Below are 20,246 nucleotides of genomic sequence, written 5' to 3' on the forward strand. Positions count from 1 at the left end.
CTATTTGATTATATGCAAGTATATTACACTAATATCTGTTGAAAAAAATCTATAATATAAAAATCTATATATTCACCAAAAATTCTATAACACATTTATAGCCTCTGGCCTATACGTGTAGGATATGATTCTGATCATTAATAGTTACAGAGTAGTTGTTAAACCCATCATCATTTTAGCAGCCGGTCTTATGCCGAGTGATTTACAGGAGGAATTATGGTTAAGTGCCATGCTCAAGGGAACATCAACAGACTGCTCACCTAGTCGGCTCGGGGATTTGAACCAGGGACCTTTCGGTGAGAGTCCCAACGCTCTAAACCACTCGGCTACCTTCCGCCCGATTTCAACCCAACAGTTGCGCTGACAATCATCAAACTCGAAATTAAATACATCAACGTGCATTGTGCACACAATGTTTCATTTGTCAAAAAACGGAGCTTTACGTGTGCATAAAAAACATCTGCTCCCCCCCCTCCATTCCGTGCCAGCCCTTCTCTCATTCAAACGCACAACTAATGCTGGAACCGGGAGGCTGCAACTGCCTGAGCTGAGGAAAATGAACTCCGATAACGAACTATTAGGCTACTTGTACACCCGATGCAGTAATCGAAGAGGTTGCAAATTAAGTCAGCAAATGTTCAACTAAAATAAGGAAGTTGAATAAACGCGTATTCAACTTGGGAATTATTGACCGTTATTTTTACGCCCAGAGTTCTTCCCGTCTGTTTTGGAGCTGAAGTTGTTGCGCGAGGTAAAATGTAAGATCCACCTGCAGAGGAGTTTTCCAAATAATGTTTGGATTTCTATGCTCCAGAATGTACAGTGGTGTCCTTTCCTGTGAACAAGAAGTTTTGTGAGGAAAATAAACGTTATAATTTTTGTACATATATATTTAAGCCTTGCGCCACTTCTTACACGGACACTTTATGAAATAATTTCATATTATGACCAAAGAGCATGAAAATACATATTTTTTTATTAGGGCTCGTGCAACCGCGGGATCTCACTGACGCATCAGACATAATTGGTCTTTATACTATTTTTAAAAATCAGGTAAGGATGCAGGCATAATGTTTGACTATTCAAATGTTGCATGCGCCTGTTAATATGACGTGAACATTCACAACAAATTGCGTCGGAATTATAATGTTTATTTATGTAGCCTACTTATTTATTACAATCTGTTATTGATTTTTATTACAGCTATCCATTTCTATGTTGCTTTTTAATATTTAAAATATCTCAGTGTAGTATTATTACATACAGTATAGTACTTACCCAATGAGCGAAGTTGGTTAACAATACATATTTTTTACGTCTTTTCAACCACAAAATACGTATTTTCAACGTATTTTGCTCATGGGTAAGATAAGCTTGTCATATTTTGCAATAAAATCAACATTCCATGATTCGCAAATTCCCCCATATGGTTTGTTACCCCTGGACACAGGCAACGTTTGGAGAGGATGAGGAGTCGTTGGGTGAAGCATGAGCTGCCAGGGTATCGGTCTTAGACGACTGTCTGTGCTGCTCCTATGGGAGGGGCTCGCTCTGAGCCTGTGCTGCTGCTGGACCGGGACTTGGGTTGTTGCTGCTGCAGCCGGACCCAGTGATGATGGTGGTACCGCTGGGCCCATGGGCTGGTTGCTATCGGACAAAGGGCCCTTCCACCACTCTTTGGATTTCACTGAGTCGGTGGAGAGACACCAACAGGGCTACACTACCAGATACAAGATGTTCAGGTGACCTTTTTCTCTCTTTAGTAGCCCCCCCCCCCCCCCACACACTACCAACCTCAATACAATTTCAATTTAAGGGGCTTTATTGTCATGGGAAACATATGTTTAGATTGCCAAAGCAAGTGAAATAGATAATGAACAAAAGTGAAATAATCAAATAAATAAACATAAATATAGGTTTTATTTACAATGGCATTTGTTCTTCACTAGTTGCCCTTTTCTTGTGGCAACGTGTCACATCTCTCTCTCTCTCTCTCTCTCTCTCTCTCTCTCTCTCTCTCTCTCTCTCTCTCTCTCTCTCTCTCTCTCTCTCTCTCTCTCTCTCTCTCTCTCTCTCTCTCTCTCTCTCTCTCTCTCTCTCACTCTGTTTTAATTAACAGGTAATCTATGGTAATTTATACTAGAATAACTTTAAAGAGATAATTCCTATGGTATTACTTTGTTATATAGGTGTACATATTGTCCACTATTTTCTAGTGGTTTAGACCATATGGTTCAAAAGAAAATAGCCTAATTAATGTAAAAAGCATCTAATCAACTTATGAATTTTTTTTCAATTAACTCTGCAACTCTTCCAACAATTGACTTTTTTTTCCAGTTTGGAAATATTTACAACAAAGACATGTTGACATATTAAAAAACATTTCCCCCCAAAATATATAAAGGGTATTTCATGTTGAAACCCTCATAATAAAACACCAATGGGTATCACTACATTGATGGCTCATATTTAGCATAATGTTTTACAGTTTTGTTATGAATATATTATATTGTCAAATAATCTTATTTTACTTTTTGTATATATTTTAGAGGGCCAGAGATAATTACAGACACCTGTGGTAATCTGAAGTGCCCATAAAAGGTTACTAGATCTTACAAAATTCCCCAAAACCTTAAAAGCTAACAAAAGTCTGGCAGTTTTCTGGTAAACTTCGAAAGATTCCAGTAGTATACCCTCCTTTTGCAACCCTACTCGCAAACATGTGAGACTATTCTGTGGCACATTCCCCTCTCCGAACAACACTTCCCTCCTACAGCGTGTCGTTATTAACTCTCGACATATTATTCTTTTGTCGCAGTGTTTTTACATACAACACTGTCGTTGTGACTGTTTTTGAAAGGACACTCTTATATATGTTATAATTCAGTTCAGTCCTGATATTGCGTTCACTGACTGATGTAGGCACGGTGTCTAAATATGCAAATCCATGAAAGCTTGTGGCGTCAACACATACGTTGTAAGTAAACATAGACTGGATGTCCACCACAAATCACATCGTTGTAAGTAAACATAGACTGGATGTCCACCACAAATCACATCGTTGTAAGTAAACATAGACTGGATGTCCACCACAAATCACATCGTTGTAAGTAAACATAGACTGGATGTCCACCACAAATCACATCGTTGTACATAGACTGATGTCCACCACAAATCACATCGTTGTAAGTAAACATAGACTGGATGTCCACCACAAATCACATCGTTGTAAGTAAACATAGACTGGATGTCCACCACAAATCACATCGTTGTAAGTAAACATAGACTGGATGTCCACCACAAATCACATCGTTGTAAGTAAACATAGACTGGATGTCCACCACAAATCACATTGATGGGTATGTTGTTTTCACAACTAGTGTGAATGGAATGTGTTACACTTTGCTTGTGACATTGGTGGAACACATGCACCCTGGTTAATGCCCCGTACCAGAGAGGATATAGACAGACTGCTTTAGAAAATGGCAGAGTATTGCCTGAAACATTGCTAAATGGTTTAGAATAAATGGAAGGTGGGAGTTATTTTGAAAGTGAAACTCAAACTTCCAATGAGCCGTTGAAAGTATAGGATGATGCTGGCCTTGTGCCACAATATAATGACATTCCTAAATATGGTCCTGCTGTTCCGCTATGACTCAATACTTGTTCTCCCCCTTGTGGTAAGCCAGATAAAGGAGGATTTCTACTGGCTTTGAGAACGCTGAAGTCTTCACAAAAATATGTCTCTCTGAACAGCCTCTACTGATTTGAATTCTCTCTCTAGGAGGGAGCAAAAGCAACATGGGGAATCTTTTCAACTGATATGATGCCCCCACTTTGAAACATCCTCTGTTTGGATTGGAATATGGGTCCTAGCAACGTAACCATGTGGATTAACATCGGATCCCCTACAGTTACCAATGATTAGACTGACAAACCGCTGGTTTCCGTCTTTCCTCTCGACCCGTTCTCCATGGTCCCCGGAGGACCTTCCCGTTTCTCTGTGTTTGATTGCACATGAGCCCCGGGTCTTGAACAGGAAGCTATCAGACTATTATCCACCAGTGTAGCGTTAGCGTAGCATGCCTGCTTCCCATCCATAAGTGTTCACTGGTGAATAAGCCTGCAGGCTAACGCCAGGGTGTGATCTATAGAGGCCATCAAGTGACACCCGGAGAGGCACTGCAGTCTGTCTCTCTTTAGGATGATTGGCTGTAATTACACCCTCTACACTGGCCTGATTCCTCAATTATTTCTCTGCCGATCGTTTCTCGTGGCAGTGATTTGATTGCCTCCCACGAGAAGAGACAAGAAGGCAGTGTCTGAAATATTGGGGCAGTAGGACTCTTGACTGTAAAGACTGGAGAGAGACTAGCGTATTAGAATGCTTTCGCTTGCAGGTCCCCAAATGGGACGTGATTGTGTATGCAACACTTGAGCTCGATGTGACACATGTCAGTGCACTGTGTACGAAGCGGCTAATGGTCACCACAAACAGTAGGCTAATGGTGAATCACAAGGGCTTTGTGAGATCACATTATGAATATATTTTGTTAGCTATGGACACCTCAAGTGCTTATAGTTAAAGCATTTCTATGGTTTCCTGAAAGGCTCCAAGGCAGAGGTTCTAATTTCCTGAAAGGCTCCAAAGCAGAAGTTCTCATTTTGCTCTAAATGGCTCACAGTCATAGAATGATTCATGGTCATTCAAATATGGTTCAGGATTAGCTGTGATTCATGGTTACCCATAAACTCTTAGAGAAAATGGTTCCAGAAGGGTTATTCGGCTGTCCCCATATCAGAACCATTTTTGGGTCCAAATAGAATCGTTTTTGGTTAGAGGTAGAACATGGTGCTCAAAAGGGTTCTACCTGGAACCAAAACAACAATTTTAGGTTCTAGATTTCACTTTTTTTTCTACTTATAGGGACATTACACTGGTTAATGGGTGATCTGGCATAGAGGGTCAGTGGTTTCATGGTCACATTGACAATTTATAATACGTATTATGCCTAGTGCTGCATTGGACCCTCTCATAAAGACTATCATGCTACAGTAGCACTATTGTACTGTGGTCACCTAACAAAGGCATTGTGAAACTAACGTTTCCTTCCTTCAGCAAGATCCAAGCTACAATGAAACAAGGCAAAAGAGCACCAACAAAGACAATTGTAAGACAAGGTCATACAGTCTCACAGACCTGTGAACATATGTGTTGGCAGAGTGACCCACGGTTTATTAGCCAGTGGCAATGTCTGTCAGAGCAAATTCCAGCCAATCTGAAGTAATTTGACACTTTCCTTTGCCCTCCCTCAAGTTGCGTGCCAACATAAGAAGGCTTTAGGAGAAAATATCTGCAGTATGCTCACAGCTCTTCCAGGGAAAATTCTGTACCGTCTGGATTTATTAGCTGTATGTTAGAGATTCTGCCTGTGTCTGTCTGTAAATGTTGTGTCTGTCTGCATTGGGGTTTGTTTGTGTTGAATGTAGGTTTTCACATTCTACAATTACATTCAAATAAATGTTCTCAACAGCCTGTTAAGTTTGTGACAATTTCACAAACTGAAAACTCTCTCCACGAACCAAAAACTCAATCAAGTAATTAATGAAGTGTGTTTTCAGGGAGTTCGGCCGATGGAAAGTCAACAGCCTGGCGGTGGAGAGGCGGGGCGGTAGCGGCCTGGCTCCACCCCTTGACCCTGACTTCATGCGCACAGTCAGGCAGTTGGGGCGGCGGCCCACCCTCCGCAGGATCACTGAGACCATTATCAAGAAGTACGGGACTCACCTCCTGCTGTCCGCCACTCTTGGAGGTACAGTAAACAGAGGCTCCAAGCGTTGGTTCCTACTTTACCCGCATCACAGCAGGACTCCTTAGACTCCTTAGAAGTGCGTTTTTCAAGAGGGAATTTCATATAACTTTTAAAATGTAAAATCTGTTACTGAATGTAATTTATGACTCAGACAATGGGAAAACATTCCTAGTGTCTGAACAATACTTTACATTCAATAACTTCTTACTTAGCTACAGCAGATACTTCTGCATAAGGGGTATATTTTTAGTAACATAAGTCATGTGGTAATTATACAGGTTGAAATTGATGTATTATACTGTATCTTATGTGCTTAAAAAGCTACTGTATATATATATATATATATATATATATATATATATATATATATATATATATATATATATATATATATATATATACAGTTAAAGTCGGAAGTTTACATACACCTTAGCCAAATACATTTAAACTCAGTTTTTCACAATTCCTGACATTTAATCAGAGTAAAAATTCCCTATCTTAGGTCAGTTAGGATCACCACTTCATTTTAAGAATGTAAAATGTCAGAATAATAGTAGAGATAATGATTTATTTCAGCTTTTATTTCTTACATCACATTCCCAGTGGGTAAGAAGTTTATATACACTCAATTAGTAGTTGGTAGCATTGCCATTACATTGCTTAACTTGGGTCAAATGTTTTGGGTAGCCTTCCACAAGCTTCCCATAATAAGTTGGATGAATTTTGGCCCATTCCTCCTGGCAGAGCTGGTGTAACTGAGTCAGGTTTGTAGGCCTCCTTGCTTGCACACACTTTTTTGAGGTCAGGGCTTTGTTAAGGCAACTCCAATACCTTGACTTCGTTGTCCTTAACCCCTTTTGCCACAACTTTGGAAGTATGCTTGGGGTCATTGTCCATTTGGAAGATCCATTTGTGACCAAGCTTTAACTTCCTGGTTGATGTCTTGAGATGTTGCTTCAATATATCCACATCATTTTCTTCCCTCATGATGCCATCTATTTTGTGAAGTGCACCAGTCCATCCTGCAGCAAAGGACCCCCACAACATGATGCTGCCACCCCCGTGCTTCACGTTTGGGATGGTGTTCTTTGGCTTGCAAGCCTCCCCCTTTTCCCTCCAAACATAACAATGGTCATTATGGCCAAACAGTTCTATTTTTAGCTTCATCAGACCGGAGGACATTTCTCCAAAAATTACAATCTTTGTCCCCATGTGCAGTTGCAATCTGTAGTCTGGCTTTTTTATGGCGATTTTGCAGCAGTGGCTTCTTCCTTGCTGAGCGGCCTTTCAGCTTACGTCGATATAGGACTCGTTTTTACTGTGGGTATAGATACTTTTGTACCCGTTTCCTCCAGCATCTTCACAAGGTCCTTTGCTGTTGTTCTGGAATTGATTTGCACTTTTCGCACCAAAGTACGTTCATCTCTAGGAGACAGAACGCTTCTCTTTCCTGAGTGGTACGACGGCTGCGTGGTCCCATGGTGTTTATACTTGTGTACAATTCTTTGTACAGATGAATGTGGTACCTTCAGGCATTTGGAAATTGCTCACAAGGATGAAACAGACTTGGGGAGGTCTACAAGGTCTTGGCTGATTTCTTTTGATTTTCCCATGATGTCAAGCAAAGAGGCACTGAGTTTGAAGGTAGGCCTTGAAATACATCCACAGGTACACCTCCAATTGACTCAAATTATGTCAATTAGCCTATCAGAAGCTTCTAAAGCCATGATATAATTTTCTGGAATTTTCCAAGCTATTTAAAAGCACAGTCAACTTTGTGTATGTAAACTTCTGACCCACAGGAATTGTCATACAGTGAATTATAAGTGAAATAATCTGTTTGTAAAGAATTGTTGGGAAAATTACTTGTGTCATGCACAAAGAAGCAGTCCTAACCGACTTGCCAAAACTATAATTTGTTACCAAGAAATGTGTGGAGTGGTTGAAAAACGAGTTTTAATGACTCCAACCTAAGTGTATGTATACTTCCAACTTCAACTCTATTAAAACAGGGAACTCAGTTCAGTATGGTTGCTGGATTGGGGTGAGATTAAACATACATCACATGTTCTGCTCATTATCTTTCTTCATCACAGTCAATGAATAATTTGAACCTCTCTAAAGAAGAGACGGGAGATGATCACCATTGATCATGAGATCACTGAGCCTCTCTGGCTCAGTTAATGGTCTCCCCTTTCCTAATTTCCTGTAATCAGGGGAGGAGTCCTTGACGATATTTGTGGATAAGCGGAAGCTGAGCCGAGGCCCAGAACCAGGGGCTGGAGCTGAGGGCAGCAGCCACAACAATACGGGGGCTGGGGTGGTGACCCTGGAGGCCCTTCACCAGCTGGCTGCCTCCTACTTCACAGACAGGGAGAACACCCTGCGCCGTCTCCACCACCTCCAGATCGCCTCTACCGCCATCAGGGTAAGAGACCCCTGACTGCCCTCTGCCTCTGGGCATACAGAGGGGAAGTTAGATGCCAATATAGGTTACTATAGGAGGTCAAACTGTGTTAAACCAATGCAGTTGCTGCAAGGACTTTGCTATGTTTTCTTTAGATTTTTTTTCTGTGGGGGAGGCAAGTTGATAGGTTACTGTTGCATTTAATGTTGCCATTTTAAAAATGTCAAATATTCACAGTGTAGCATGTTGATGTGTTGTTTTGATTTGAGATTTTTCCTTATTGTGTGTGCAAATGAACTCAAGCTTACGGGGGCAGCAGGGTAGCCTAGTGGTTAGAGCGTTGGACTAGTAACCGGAAGGTTGCAAGTTCAACCCCCCGAGCTGACAAGGTACAAATCTGTCGTTCTGCCCCTGAACAGGCAGTTAACCTACTGTTCCTAGGCCGTCGTTGAAAATAAGAATTTGTTCTTAACTGGCTTGCCTAGTAAAATAAAGGTTAAAAAACAAACTGTCAGACTCTCGCTGTGCTGATTAAGTAAGTGTTGTTGCATAGCGTATCAGATATGAGTCTGTTTTATCTCAAAATGAAAATCTGCTGAGAATTAACATGTAGTCCCGTTGGAAAATCTAAATGTACTGTTTGAAAATGTGAATCACATTTTCAAACAGTACATTTAGATTTTCCAACGGGGCTATGCACCGCTAACTAAGCTAGCCGTTTCACATCCGTTACATATACATTTGGAAATGCGGGTGCAAGCAGTTGCTCCCGACACCACTTGGGTACACTGCAGCATCCACCAAGAGGCTCTTGTTGCCAAGGGAATGCCTGAAGTTTTGGACACTACAGTGAAAATGGTAAACTTAGTTAAAGCAAGGCCCCTGAACTCTCCTGTATTTTCCGCAATATGCAATCATATGGGCAGCGACCATGTAACGCTTTTACAACATACAGAAGTGCGCTGGTTATCAAGGGGCAAAGTATTGACCCATTTTTCTGAATTGAGAAATTAGCTTAAAGTTTTATTTACTGACCATAATTTTCACTTGTCTGACCACTTGCATGATGACTAGTTTCTCACACGACTGGCCTATCTGGGTGATGTTTTTTTAGCCTGAATTATCTGAATCCAGGATTACAGGGACTCTTTGCAACTATATTCAATGTGCGAGACAAAATTGAGGCTATGATTAAGAAGCTGGAGCTCTTCTCTGTCTGCATTAACAAGGACAACCCACAGGTCTTTCCATCATTGTATAATTTTTTTGTGTGTGCAAATGAACTCAAGCTTACGGACAATGCCAAATATGATATTGCGAAGCACCTGAGTGAGCTGGGTGTGCAATTAAGCAGGTACTTTCCCAAAACGGACGACACAAACAACTGAATTTGTTATCCCTTTCATGCTCTGCCTCCAGTTACAAGAGTGCCTCATCAAAATTGCAGCAAGCGGTTCTGTGAAAATGTCATTTATTCAGAAGCCACTGACAGATTTCTGGATAGGGCTGCGCTCAGAGTATCCTGCCTTGGCAAATCGCACTGTTAAGACACTGATGCCCTTTGCAGCTACAGTGAGGGGGAAAAGTATTTGATCCCCTGCTGATTTTGTACGTTTGCCCACTGACAAAGAAATGATCAGTCTATAATTTTAATGGTAGGTTTATTTGAACAGTGAGAGACAGAATAACAAGAAAACAATCCAGAAAAACGCATGTCAAAAACTTTATAAATTGATTTTCATTTTCATGAGGGAAATAAGTATTTGACCTCCTCTCAATCAGAAAGATTTCTGGCTCCCAGGTGTCTTTTATACAGGAAACGAGCTGAAATTAGGAGGACACTCTTAAAGGGAGTGCTCCTAATCTTACCTGGTTACCTGTATAAAAGACACCTGTCCACAGAAGCAATCAATCAATCAGATTCCAAATTCTCCACCATGGCCAAGACCAAAGACCTCTCCAAGGATGTCAGGGAAGAGATTGTAGACCTGCACAAGGCTGGAATGGGCTACAAGACCATCGCCAAGCAGCTTGCTGAGAAGGTGACATCAGTTGGTGCGATTATTCGCAAATGGAAGAAACACAAAATAACTGTCAATCTCCCTCTGCCTGGGGCTCCATGCAAGATCTCACCTCGTGGAGTTGCAATGATCATGAGAACGGTGAGGAATCAGCCCAGAACTACACGGGAGGATCTTATCAATGATCTCAAGGCAGCTGGGAGCATAGTCACCAAGAAAACAATTGGTAACACACTACGCCGTGAAGGACTGAAATCCTGCAGCGCCCGCAAGGTCTCCCTGCTCAAGAAAGCACATATACATGCCCGTCTGAAGTTTGCCAATGAACATCTGAATGATTCAGAGGACAACTGGGTGAAAGTGTTGTGGTCAGATGAGACCAAAATGGAGCTCTTTGGCATCAACTCAACTCGCCATGTTTGGAGGAGGAGGAATGCTGCCTATGACCCCAAGAACACCATCCCCACTGTCAAACATGGAGCTGGAAACATTATGCTTTGGGTGTGTTTTTCTGCTAAGGGGACAGGACAACTTCACCGCATCAAAGGGACGATGGACGGGGCCATGTACCGTCAAATTTTGGGTGAGAACCTCCTTCCCTCAGCCAGGGCATTGAAAATGGGTCATGGATGGGTATTCCAGCATGACAATGACCCAAAACACACGGCCAAGGTAACAAAGGAGTGGCTCAAGAAGAAGCACATTCAGGTCCTGGAGTGGCCTAGCCAGTCTCCAGACCTTAATCCCATAGAAAATCTGTGGAGGGAGCTGAAGGCTCGAGTTGCCAAACGTCAGCCTCAAAACCTTAATGACTTGGAGAAGATCTGCAAAGAGGACTGGGACAAAATCCCTCCTGAGATGTGTGCAAACCTGGTGGCCAACTACAAGAAACGTCTGACCTCTGTGATTGCCAACAAGGGTTTTGCCACCAAGTACTAAGTCATGTTTTGCAGAGGGGTCAAATACGTATTTCCCTCATTAAAATGCAAATCAATTTATAACATTTTTGACATGGGTGTTTCTGGATTTTTGTTGTTGTTATTCTGTCTCTCACTGTTCAAATAAACCTACCATTTAATTTATAGACTGATCATTTCTTTGTCAGTGGGCAAACGTACAAAATCAGCAGGGGATCAAAAAGTTTTTTCCCTCACTGTACGTACCTATGTGAGAGTGGGTTCTCGGCCCTCACTAGCATGAAAACTAAGTACAGACTGTGTGTGGAAAATGATTTAAGACTGAGACTCTCTCCAATGCAACCCAACATTGCAGTTATGTGCATCCCTTCAAGCACAGCCTTCTCATTAACCTGTGGTGAGTTATTTGATTAACAAATAAGGTTTTATATGTAAGATAAAGATAAAGAGCAATAATTATTGATTATTAGTATATTATTATTTGTGCCGTGGTCCTATAAGACAAAGTCACACACATTCTTATATTTAATAAATGTATCGTATAGTGTGTGTGATGGCTAAAAACAACATTTGAGAGTGCGCCGACCCTGGTGCTAGAGGAGGTGCAGCTGGAGGTTGAATGTTTGAAAGGGAAAGGGTACGGGTACGGGACTATAAAAAGCTTGCGAACCACTGCTGTAGATCATTGGTGCTCTCTCACCAATAGCAGGTGTTAGTATGTGATAATCAAGAGAGACGCTAGTAGTGTTGCTCCACATACTACAGTACCCCGATACTCCATTCAATCTTCTGACATGGATATTAAAATAGGTTCATTTCTCAATGTGGCAGGTGTAACAGTATAGCTTCCGTCCCTCTCCTCGCCCCAGCCTGGGCTCGAACCAGGGACCCTCTGCACACATCAACAACTGACACCCACGAAGCATCGTTACCCATCGCTCCACAAAAGCCGCGACTCTTGCAGAGCAAGGGGAAGCACTACATCAAGGTCTCAACGCGAGTGACGTCACCGATTGAAACGCTATTAGCGCGCACCACTGCTAACTAGCTAGCATACCTGATATTGATGAGGAGAAGTGGCCACCTCACTGAATGTGCCTTCCTACCATATAGTTAATTATTCATCAAGATGATATATTGGCCCATATCTTTCTATTCATTTACGTCCAAGCTAACCACCTTTGTCAGCCATTTTGTGGAGTGAGCCGAGTGTCAATTGGTCAAGAAAAGGTTTTGAATAGGTGTTGAGGGGTGTTCAGCACTGCCAGCCGCATATAGGCCTTCATTAAAACACATATGCTGGAGAATATGTAGGAAATATGAAATAAGAACTGTTACTGAGGCATAAATCTCGAGGTTTGATTATGATTCATCTCAAGCTGTGTCGTGATTCCCTTCATCTACATTAGGGACGGGCTACACCAGTCCTCGCAGGACCCGAGTGGTGTCACCCCCCCCCCCGACAAACATGGCTGATTAAACAAATTACATTCTAAACTGAAGATCATGATTAGTTGATTATTGGAGGCAGAGGTGTTAGTTGGGGCTAGGGGACAAAGTGTGACACCAATCAGGCCCCTGAGGACTGGAGTTGCCCAGGCCTGCTCTACATCATGGTTTATCATGCTACAGAATGGTTGACGTAAGACACTGTAATCAGTATATGGGGGATTGGAAATTATGCAGACAATTACATTGATGGGAAGCTACAATCTATCTGTAGTATTAAGCAGATCTACTCCCTAAAAAAATATATATATATATATATAAAATTACGAAAAAGAAACTGTAATCAGTGAGTGACCCGCATTGAGGAACACTGATTCGCATGATCACCCTGAAATATTGGTGATTGGGCAGGAATGAAAGTTAATTAATTATGAATTCTCCACCACCATTGTACAATAACTCGCCAACTAAATGTATGCTATTTCAAAATATGCTTTATTTTATTTAACTAGGCAAGTCAATTAAGAGTAAATTCTTATTTACAATGACGGCATAACCCGGATGACACTGGGGCAATTTTCATTGTGGTTTCAATTATTCAATACCCCGAATAAGATTAATGGAGTCGATATGATTTAACATTGGAGTTGATGATCTTTTTCACTCTTATCAAAGACTGATGTCCTTCCTTTATGATAGCCTACCAGAACACACATACTATTCATTCATTTACACAGAATATTTTCTGAGTTCATTCTCTGCTGATTGAGGCATGAAACAAAACATCAGAAAATAAATTTTCAACATTAATTAGTTTCCTTACCTCCCCAGGTGACTGAAACCAGGACAGGCCCCCTTGGATGCAGTAACTATGATAACCTTGACTCTGTCAGCTCAGTACTGGTCCACAGTCCAGAAAACAAGATCCAATTACAAGGTATGCCTGAAACTAGAACTGAAGACAAAACTTCAACAGGTGTATCACTCTGAATGAAAATCAAAGAGCCAGGCCTTTCATGGTTAACATTAATATATGTATTCCCAGCAGTGTAGAGGGAATAGTTTACAGTAACTCACTACAGCTCAACATGGAATGCGTTCTTCAGGAGGTTCAATGCAGCAAAGACACAATAGTTCCTATCTGGAATCTAATTGGTTCTCCAGGCTAACCTGCGAGGATCTTTATCAAACCCATGGATGACTTAGTTGTATTTGGTTTCTGAAGTAGGATCTTCAAAAGCAATTTAGCGGCAGTGTCTGTTTGTTTTGCCTTCTTATACACCCCAAAATACTCACCCACACCTCTCTGGCCTCCCCAGGACTCCAGGTCATTCTGCCAGCGTACCTGCGGAGCCGCTTCGTCCAGGCAGCCCTCAGCTACATCGGCTGCAACTCGGAGGGCCAGTTTGTGTGCAGGGCCAGTGACTGCTGGTGCCAGTGTAGCCCGGACTTCCCACAGTGCAACTGTCCACAGACGGACCTCCAGGCCCTGGAGAACAACCTGCTCCGCCTCAGAGAGGCCTGGACACTGGCCAACGAGGAGTTTGAGGAATCAGGTGTTTACTGGAGAAAGTTGAACATGCAACAGTTCAATGACCTAAGTGATGAGCAACAATTGAGCAGCCTCGGTGGCAGGATATTTCTGCTCTAGCCAGCTTGTTTTTTTAACTTGCAATAATTTAGTGTACAATTTAGAGAGTAAGGTATTCAGGCATTCAATAAGCTTCCGTATGTGAGAATGATAAAACGCATTGTTCAGAGATACGGTGGAGAGATATGGTGTCTTTGGCTATGCCGGATTAAGTGATATGACATGCTATTCTATAAAATCCTTTCTCTGTAATTAATATTACCTTATTGTTGATTGCTAATCATGTAAATTAAATTACCTAGAAAGTCGGGGCACCAAAAAATAATATTTATAGAGCTGTTATCTTCCCAATAAACTCTTAAAGACCTAGTAATATTTTACATCAATAGCAGTCAATATTAATCGTCACCTTATTTCAGTCTCATCTGAAAGTTATAAATTCTTCACGAACCCTGACTAACAAGTTGAATCAGCAATGCAAAATTGGGTTTAAGTATTTATTTACTAAATACCTAACTAATCACACAGAATTACATATACACAGAATGAATCATACATTGATTACAAATTATATCATGAAGGAAAACGTCCCTAGCGGAGGGAACAGATATGACAGCTGGTTACACAAAAGAAAAGGGGCTGGGTTTGAGTGAAAGAGCGGGAAAACTGAGGAACAAAGGGAGAAGCGATGTCTCTATCGTAAATACAGTATCTTATGCATTCTAAATTACCGCCCATTTGGAAAAGGAAAATGCAATAAATATTTATTCTGAGCTGCGCTTCGGTAGGTTGGTGGTAGATGGAAGGCCGTGTTGCCCAACCGAGTCCTTTGAAGAATGTCTCTGGTGGTAAATTGGATACGTTGTAGTAACGTCGTTGTGTGGTAGACGGGATACTCTGTCTGTTCTTAGCCCACGTTTGCAGCTGCTGTTGCTAACTCAATGGCTAGGAGGTATCACTTCTGTAGTGAATAAGAGTTCAATGTTCATTACATTCGCAACTAAAGCTCATGCTGAGGTTGGCTTCGTTCTATAGTTATCTGAACCATTCTGACATTGGACCATTGTCCTCACATCCTCGGAACAGATAACATGTTAGTCCTTTTAACGTATGGACTGTCGTCCTCACATCCTCGGAACAGGAGGTTACATTTTCGTCAAGGCTTTATATAGTGGAGCGAGAAGGGTGTGTTTGAAAAGTTTTATAACCCATGTCTCTTCACAGGGGAGGCCCACTGATTGAGCAGAGCCCTAACCTTATGAAAACCCAAATCTCTCATTTGGAGGCTAAAATTACATTTAATGTTTTCACCAATAATTTTATATTCAAACATTTAAATTGAACAACAATTCCATGTGAATCCGATAACTACAATGTGCAGACTTTCCACTGTAGAGTTTATGTCATCCTATCGTTGATGAGAATGTCTCATATTCATCAAGTACCACCGCATATGTTCATATGTTCAATTGGTTCAATTACCAGAATATAGTTCATTTCCCCCCACCTTCTGATGTTCCCAGAATCTCTATGTTAACCAAAGGATTTTCAAATGTCACATCAGTAGGAAAGAGAGAGAAAAAAAGGGGGAGAGGTATTTATGACTGTCATAAACCTACCCCCAGGCCAACGTCATGACAGAAGGGAGTATACTAGATTAAAAACCTTACTGAAGTCACATAATAAAAGTGTCTCGTGGGATTTCTCACTTCTTGAAAACACTTTAGAAATAGGGGAAATATAGTGAGTTGCAGAATGGAACCCATTCAACCGAGTGGGGCAGGGGTCTAAGGCACTGCATCTCAGTTCTAGAGGCGTCACTACAGACCCTGGTTTGATCCTGGGCTGTATCACAACCGGCTGTGATCAGGAGTCCTATAGTGCGGTGCACAATTGGCCCAGTGTCCTCCGGGTTAGGGGTGGGTTTGGCCAGGGTAGGCCATCATTGTAAGTAAGAATTTGTTCTTAACTGACTTGCCTAGTTAAATAAAATAAAAATAAACTCTGAATCAGAGATATGCAAGGGGCTGCCTTAATCAGCACCCGGGTTTAACTTCCGTGCTCAAGGGCAGGATTTATCCACTTGGGGATTTAAACCAGCGACCTTTCAGTTACTGGCCCAACACTCTTGATGTTATAGGTTACCATGGCAATATGCATGGCCTTACTTCGAAAGCTGGAAGTGTATATTTGCACCCACTTCAACCACCAGCTCATACCATCTGATAAATTACCAATTAGTGACTAAACCATTCAATGGTGCACACTACAGACAGGTTGTTAATAAAATATGATGCCTCTTGAAATAACAGTTCTGCACTCTAGTAAACTGAGAAGAAACAATCTGAACCAGTATCTCTGAACACGTTGTTTATTTATATTTGGGTTTGTTTACATTTCTGGGACAGACAAAAACAATGAGAACAGACACACTGTCACACGTTGTAATTATTCCCCAATGTGGCTCACGTGGCTCCCCGCCAGAACCAAACTTGACTTATTCATGTTTATTTATGTATTTGACTCTTGATTGACTATTGTAGAGGAGTTCCAAAGCTTCGTCGGAAGGCTGCCGACCCAGTACGCGGTGAACAAATCTGTCGTGGAACTCTATTGGAGGACAGATGGGGGTCTGCTCCAGCGCTACAGGCAGCTGGAGACCATGAGAGGCCTGCTTCTCGACAAAGCGCGCCACACCGCTAACAAGCTCTTCAGCCTCATTAAGAGATGTCGTCATCAACCCAGAATTCTGCTGCACAGGGAGAGGTATAGACTATTGTTTCATTAACCTGAGGTTTCCCCCAAACTTCCTTTGTCTTGTAATTATGCAAATTATTATTATTATTATTATTATTATACTAATGCAATTAGTACTGTTTTAACTTTTGTTACCCAAAGTGTATCTAAGACCACTGGGCTCAATAAAAGATGAAGTACCTACTCACTAGGCCACAATACGTCTTCAGATTGTGTCACACATCCACACTCAGAAAAGAGTATCAATAACAAACCTTTTGGCATTCAAACGGTTAGGTCCTCTTTATCTTATGCCTCTGCTGAAGTGTTTTCATGAACAGTTCAAACTACAGTCTGAACAACATTCCAATTATAAGTTGGTTAGCCTGGTCCCAGATCCGTTTGTACTGTCTTTACAAGGCTGGCAAGATAGCCTGGTCCCAGATCATGTTTGTTCTATCTCTTGTACTGTATCTGTACAAATACTATATATATGTATCTATACAACTACAGTGCTGCCAAGCGCACTGTGACTACTGCGGCGCTTGGCGGAGTTCTTAACAGGTCCAACAGAACCCCTGAGTCCTGACACGAGTAGTCCTCTAGCTCCCGGTTCAGCCATATGTAATGCAACCTGGTCTATCTTGTATTAGTTACTCCAGTCTTCCCGAGAGCCTTTTCCTTTGAGCTTCCCGGTGCTGGACTCTTTTCTCTTGACCTCTCTGTTTTGAAGGCCATTCTTTGGAAAAAAATTAACTACATTACAAAATTCTTCAGTACTACTGCCAAACACTCTGCTTCCACAATCCTCAATCCAATTACACTGCTTTATCACACCCTTCTGGTCATAAAGGGGGATTTGATGGAGGTTCCCAATTATTTAACTGGTCCATTTTTCCCGCATGTGATCCTATGAAAATGTTTTATGCATAGTTTATTTGCTCTGTAATTGTACTGGGTGGTTAGTATTCAATATTCATACATTGAACAAAAAAAGTGTGTGTGTGTGTGGTTGGCTCTCTCAGTCAGCACCCACCTGCCTACTCCAGAGGAATATTTTCATTTTGGTCTGATTTAGCTTGCATTCCAGCAGCTGAGCCTCCAAGTGCAGAGATGGGGCTTCTGCTCTGCCTATCCTGCTTAATTGACAGATATTGTTGCTGTGAATGTGCAGTATGAATCCTATTGTGTCTGATGAGATGTTTTTAACATATTTCAAAGACAGAAAAAAAAAAAAAACGTTAATTGACTAACAAAGGTACGTTCACCTACGGTATGTTCTGTCCTCCGTCCTCAGACCCCTCCGCTACTGGCTGAGCTACATCCTGTCCCTCCTGTACTGCAGTGAGAACGACCACATCGGCGTGTACTCTGAGCAGACCAGGAGCTGTTCCTGCCCCTACCACCACTCTTCCTGCCAGGGCCCCGTCCCCTGCACTGTGGGAGAAGGCCCCCGCTGTGCGTCTTGTTCCCCCGAGAACCGCACCCGCTGCTCCAGCTGCAACCCGGGCTTCTTTCTAGGCCAGGGGCTCTGCCGACCCGCCGTACCTGACCCCACGGATCCTTACCTGGGTTTGGAGAGCGACCGCGACCTTCAGGACTTGGAGCTGCGCTACCTACTCCAGCGCCGCGACTCGCGCATTGCACTGCACGCCATCTTCGTCAGCAGCGATGTGCGCCTCAATGCCTGGTTCGACCCATCGTGGCGGAAGAGGATGCTGCTGACGCTGAAGAGCAACCGCTACAAGTCCAACCGCGTGCACATGCTCCTGGGGGTGTCGCTCCAGGTGTGCCTGACCAAGAACAGCACGCTGGAGCCTGCGCTGTCCGTGTTCGTCAACCCATTCGGGGGCAGCCACTCGGAGAGCTGGACCATGCCGATCGGCCAGCACGGCTACCCCGACTGGAACAGGACCAAGCTGGATATCCCTCTGGACTGCTACAACTGGACCTTGACACTGGGCAACCGGTGGAAGAGCTTTTTCGAGACCGTCCATTTCTACCTGAGGAGCCGCATTAGGGATTCGGGGCCAGGCTCGGGGGTTGGGGGACACAGAAACGGTAGTAGAGCGTACTTTGAACCACCAGAGGGCGCCGTGGAACCTGTGGAGGCGTATTCATCCCAGAACATGGGCTACATGAAGATCAACAGCATGCAGCTGTTTGGATACAGCATGCACTTTGACCCAGACGCAATCCAGGACCTAATCCTGCAGTTGGACTACCCGTACACCCAGGGATCCCAGGACTCAGCCCTGCTGCAGCTGGTAGAGGTCCGCTACAGGGTCAACCGCCTCTCCCCTCCAGGGGCTCAGCCTATGGACCTGTTCTCGTGTCTGCTCCGTCAAAGACTGAAACTGTCCAGTTCAGAAGTGACCAGAATACTGGCTTCTCTACAGGCTTTCAGTGCCAGACAACCAAACTTTGTGGAGTACGAGGCAACCAAGCTATGTAGTTAATAATGGGCAGGTGGGCGGGGCCAATGTGATGTTTTTTGTAATAACCCAATCAGATACAATGTCAGCCCCATAGCCTATATCTGTTTGTGTTGGTGTTTGCCGTTCATGGCGTTAATTGTATATAAGTGTCATTAAATTTGATGTTTTTATCAATACCGGTCAAAAGTTTGGACACACCTACTCATTCAAGAGTTTTTCTTTATTTTTTTACAATTTTCTACATTGTAGAATAATAGTGAAGACACCAAAACTTTGAAATAACACATATGGAATCATGTAGTAAACAAAAAAGTATTTGCCTTGATGACAGCTTTGCACACTCTTGGCATTCTCTCAACCAGCTTCACCTGGAATGCTTTTCCAAGTCTTGAAGGAGTTCCCACATATACTGAGCACTTGTTGGCAGCTTTTCCTTCACTCTGCGGACCAACTCATCCCAAACCATCTCAATTTGGTTGAGGTCGGGGGATTGTGGAGGCCAGGTCATCTGATGCAGCACTCCATCACTCTCCTTCTTGGTAAAAAATCCCTTACACAGCCTGGAGGTGTGTTTTGGGTCATTGTCCTGTTGAAAAACAAATGATAGTCCCACTAAGTCAAACCAGATGGGATGGTGTATTGCTGCATAAAGACACGGCGGTTGGAACCAAAAATCTCCAATTTGAACTGCAGAAAAAAGGGCAAATTTCCACCGGTCTAATGTCCATTGTGTGTCTTGACCCAAGTATGTCTCTTCTTCTTACTGGTGTCCTTTAGTAGTGGTTTCTTTGCAGCAATGTGACCATGAAGGCCTGATTCACACAGTCTGCTCTGAACAGTTGATGTTGAGATGTGTCTGTTACTTATTTGGATT

General features: G+C 42.6%; 1 protein-coding gene across 3 annotated transcripts; it reads left to right on the forward strand.

The window, feature by feature from the left end:
* Positions 1-520: 520 nt before the first annotated feature.
* LOC124041012 (BMP/retinoic acid-inducible neural-specific protein 3-like) lies at positions 521-19,633 on the forward strand. 3 transcript variants are annotated; one of them, XM_046358162.1, is made up of 9 exons: positions 521-751; positions 983-1,053; positions 1,451-1,742; positions 5,623-5,813; positions 8,030-8,241; positions 13,439-13,544; positions 13,927-14,163; positions 16,742-16,964; positions 18,232-19,633. In XM_046358162.1, exons 3-9 carry the CDS (start codon positions 1,489-1,491, stop codon positions 19,391-19,393), a joined length of 2,385 nt encoding a protein of 794 aa, XP_046214118.1. In that variant the 5' UTR covers positions 521-751; positions 983-1,053; positions 1,451-1,488; the 3' UTR covers positions 19,394-19,633. The 3 variants fall into 3 exon arrangements, with proteins under 3 accessions (XP_046214118.1, XP_046214119.1, XP_046214120.1); XM_046358163.1 differs by having other exon boundaries at positions 521-1,053; XM_046358164.1 differs by lacking the exon at positions 983-1,053.
* Positions 19,634-20,246: the final 613 nt, after the last annotated feature.

This window comes from Oncorhynchus gorbuscha, linkage group LG08 (genome assembly GCF_021184085.1).
Source record: "Oncorhynchus gorbuscha isolate QuinsamMale2020 ecotype Even-year linkage group LG08, OgorEven_v1.0, whole genome shotgun sequence".
Lineage (NCBI taxonomy): Eukaryota > Metazoa > Chordata > Actinopteri > Salmoniformes > Salmonidae > Oncorhynchus > Oncorhynchus gorbuscha.

Bases quoted from the DNA above. Each gene is read 5' to 3' on its own strand.
- LOC124041012 (XM_046358163.1), top strand. From the start codon at position 1,489: ATGAGCTGCCAGGGTATCGGTCTTAGACGACTGTCTGTGCTGCTCCTA. The intron at 1,743-5,622 runs GTGACCTTTTTC...GTGTGTTTTCAG, and splicing joins ACCAGATACAAGATGTTCAG to GGAGTTCGGCCGATGGAAAG. The intron at 5,814-8,029 runs GTACAGTAAACA...TCCTGTAATCAG, and splicing joins GCTGTCCGCCACTCTTGGAG to GGGAGGAGTCCTTGACGATA.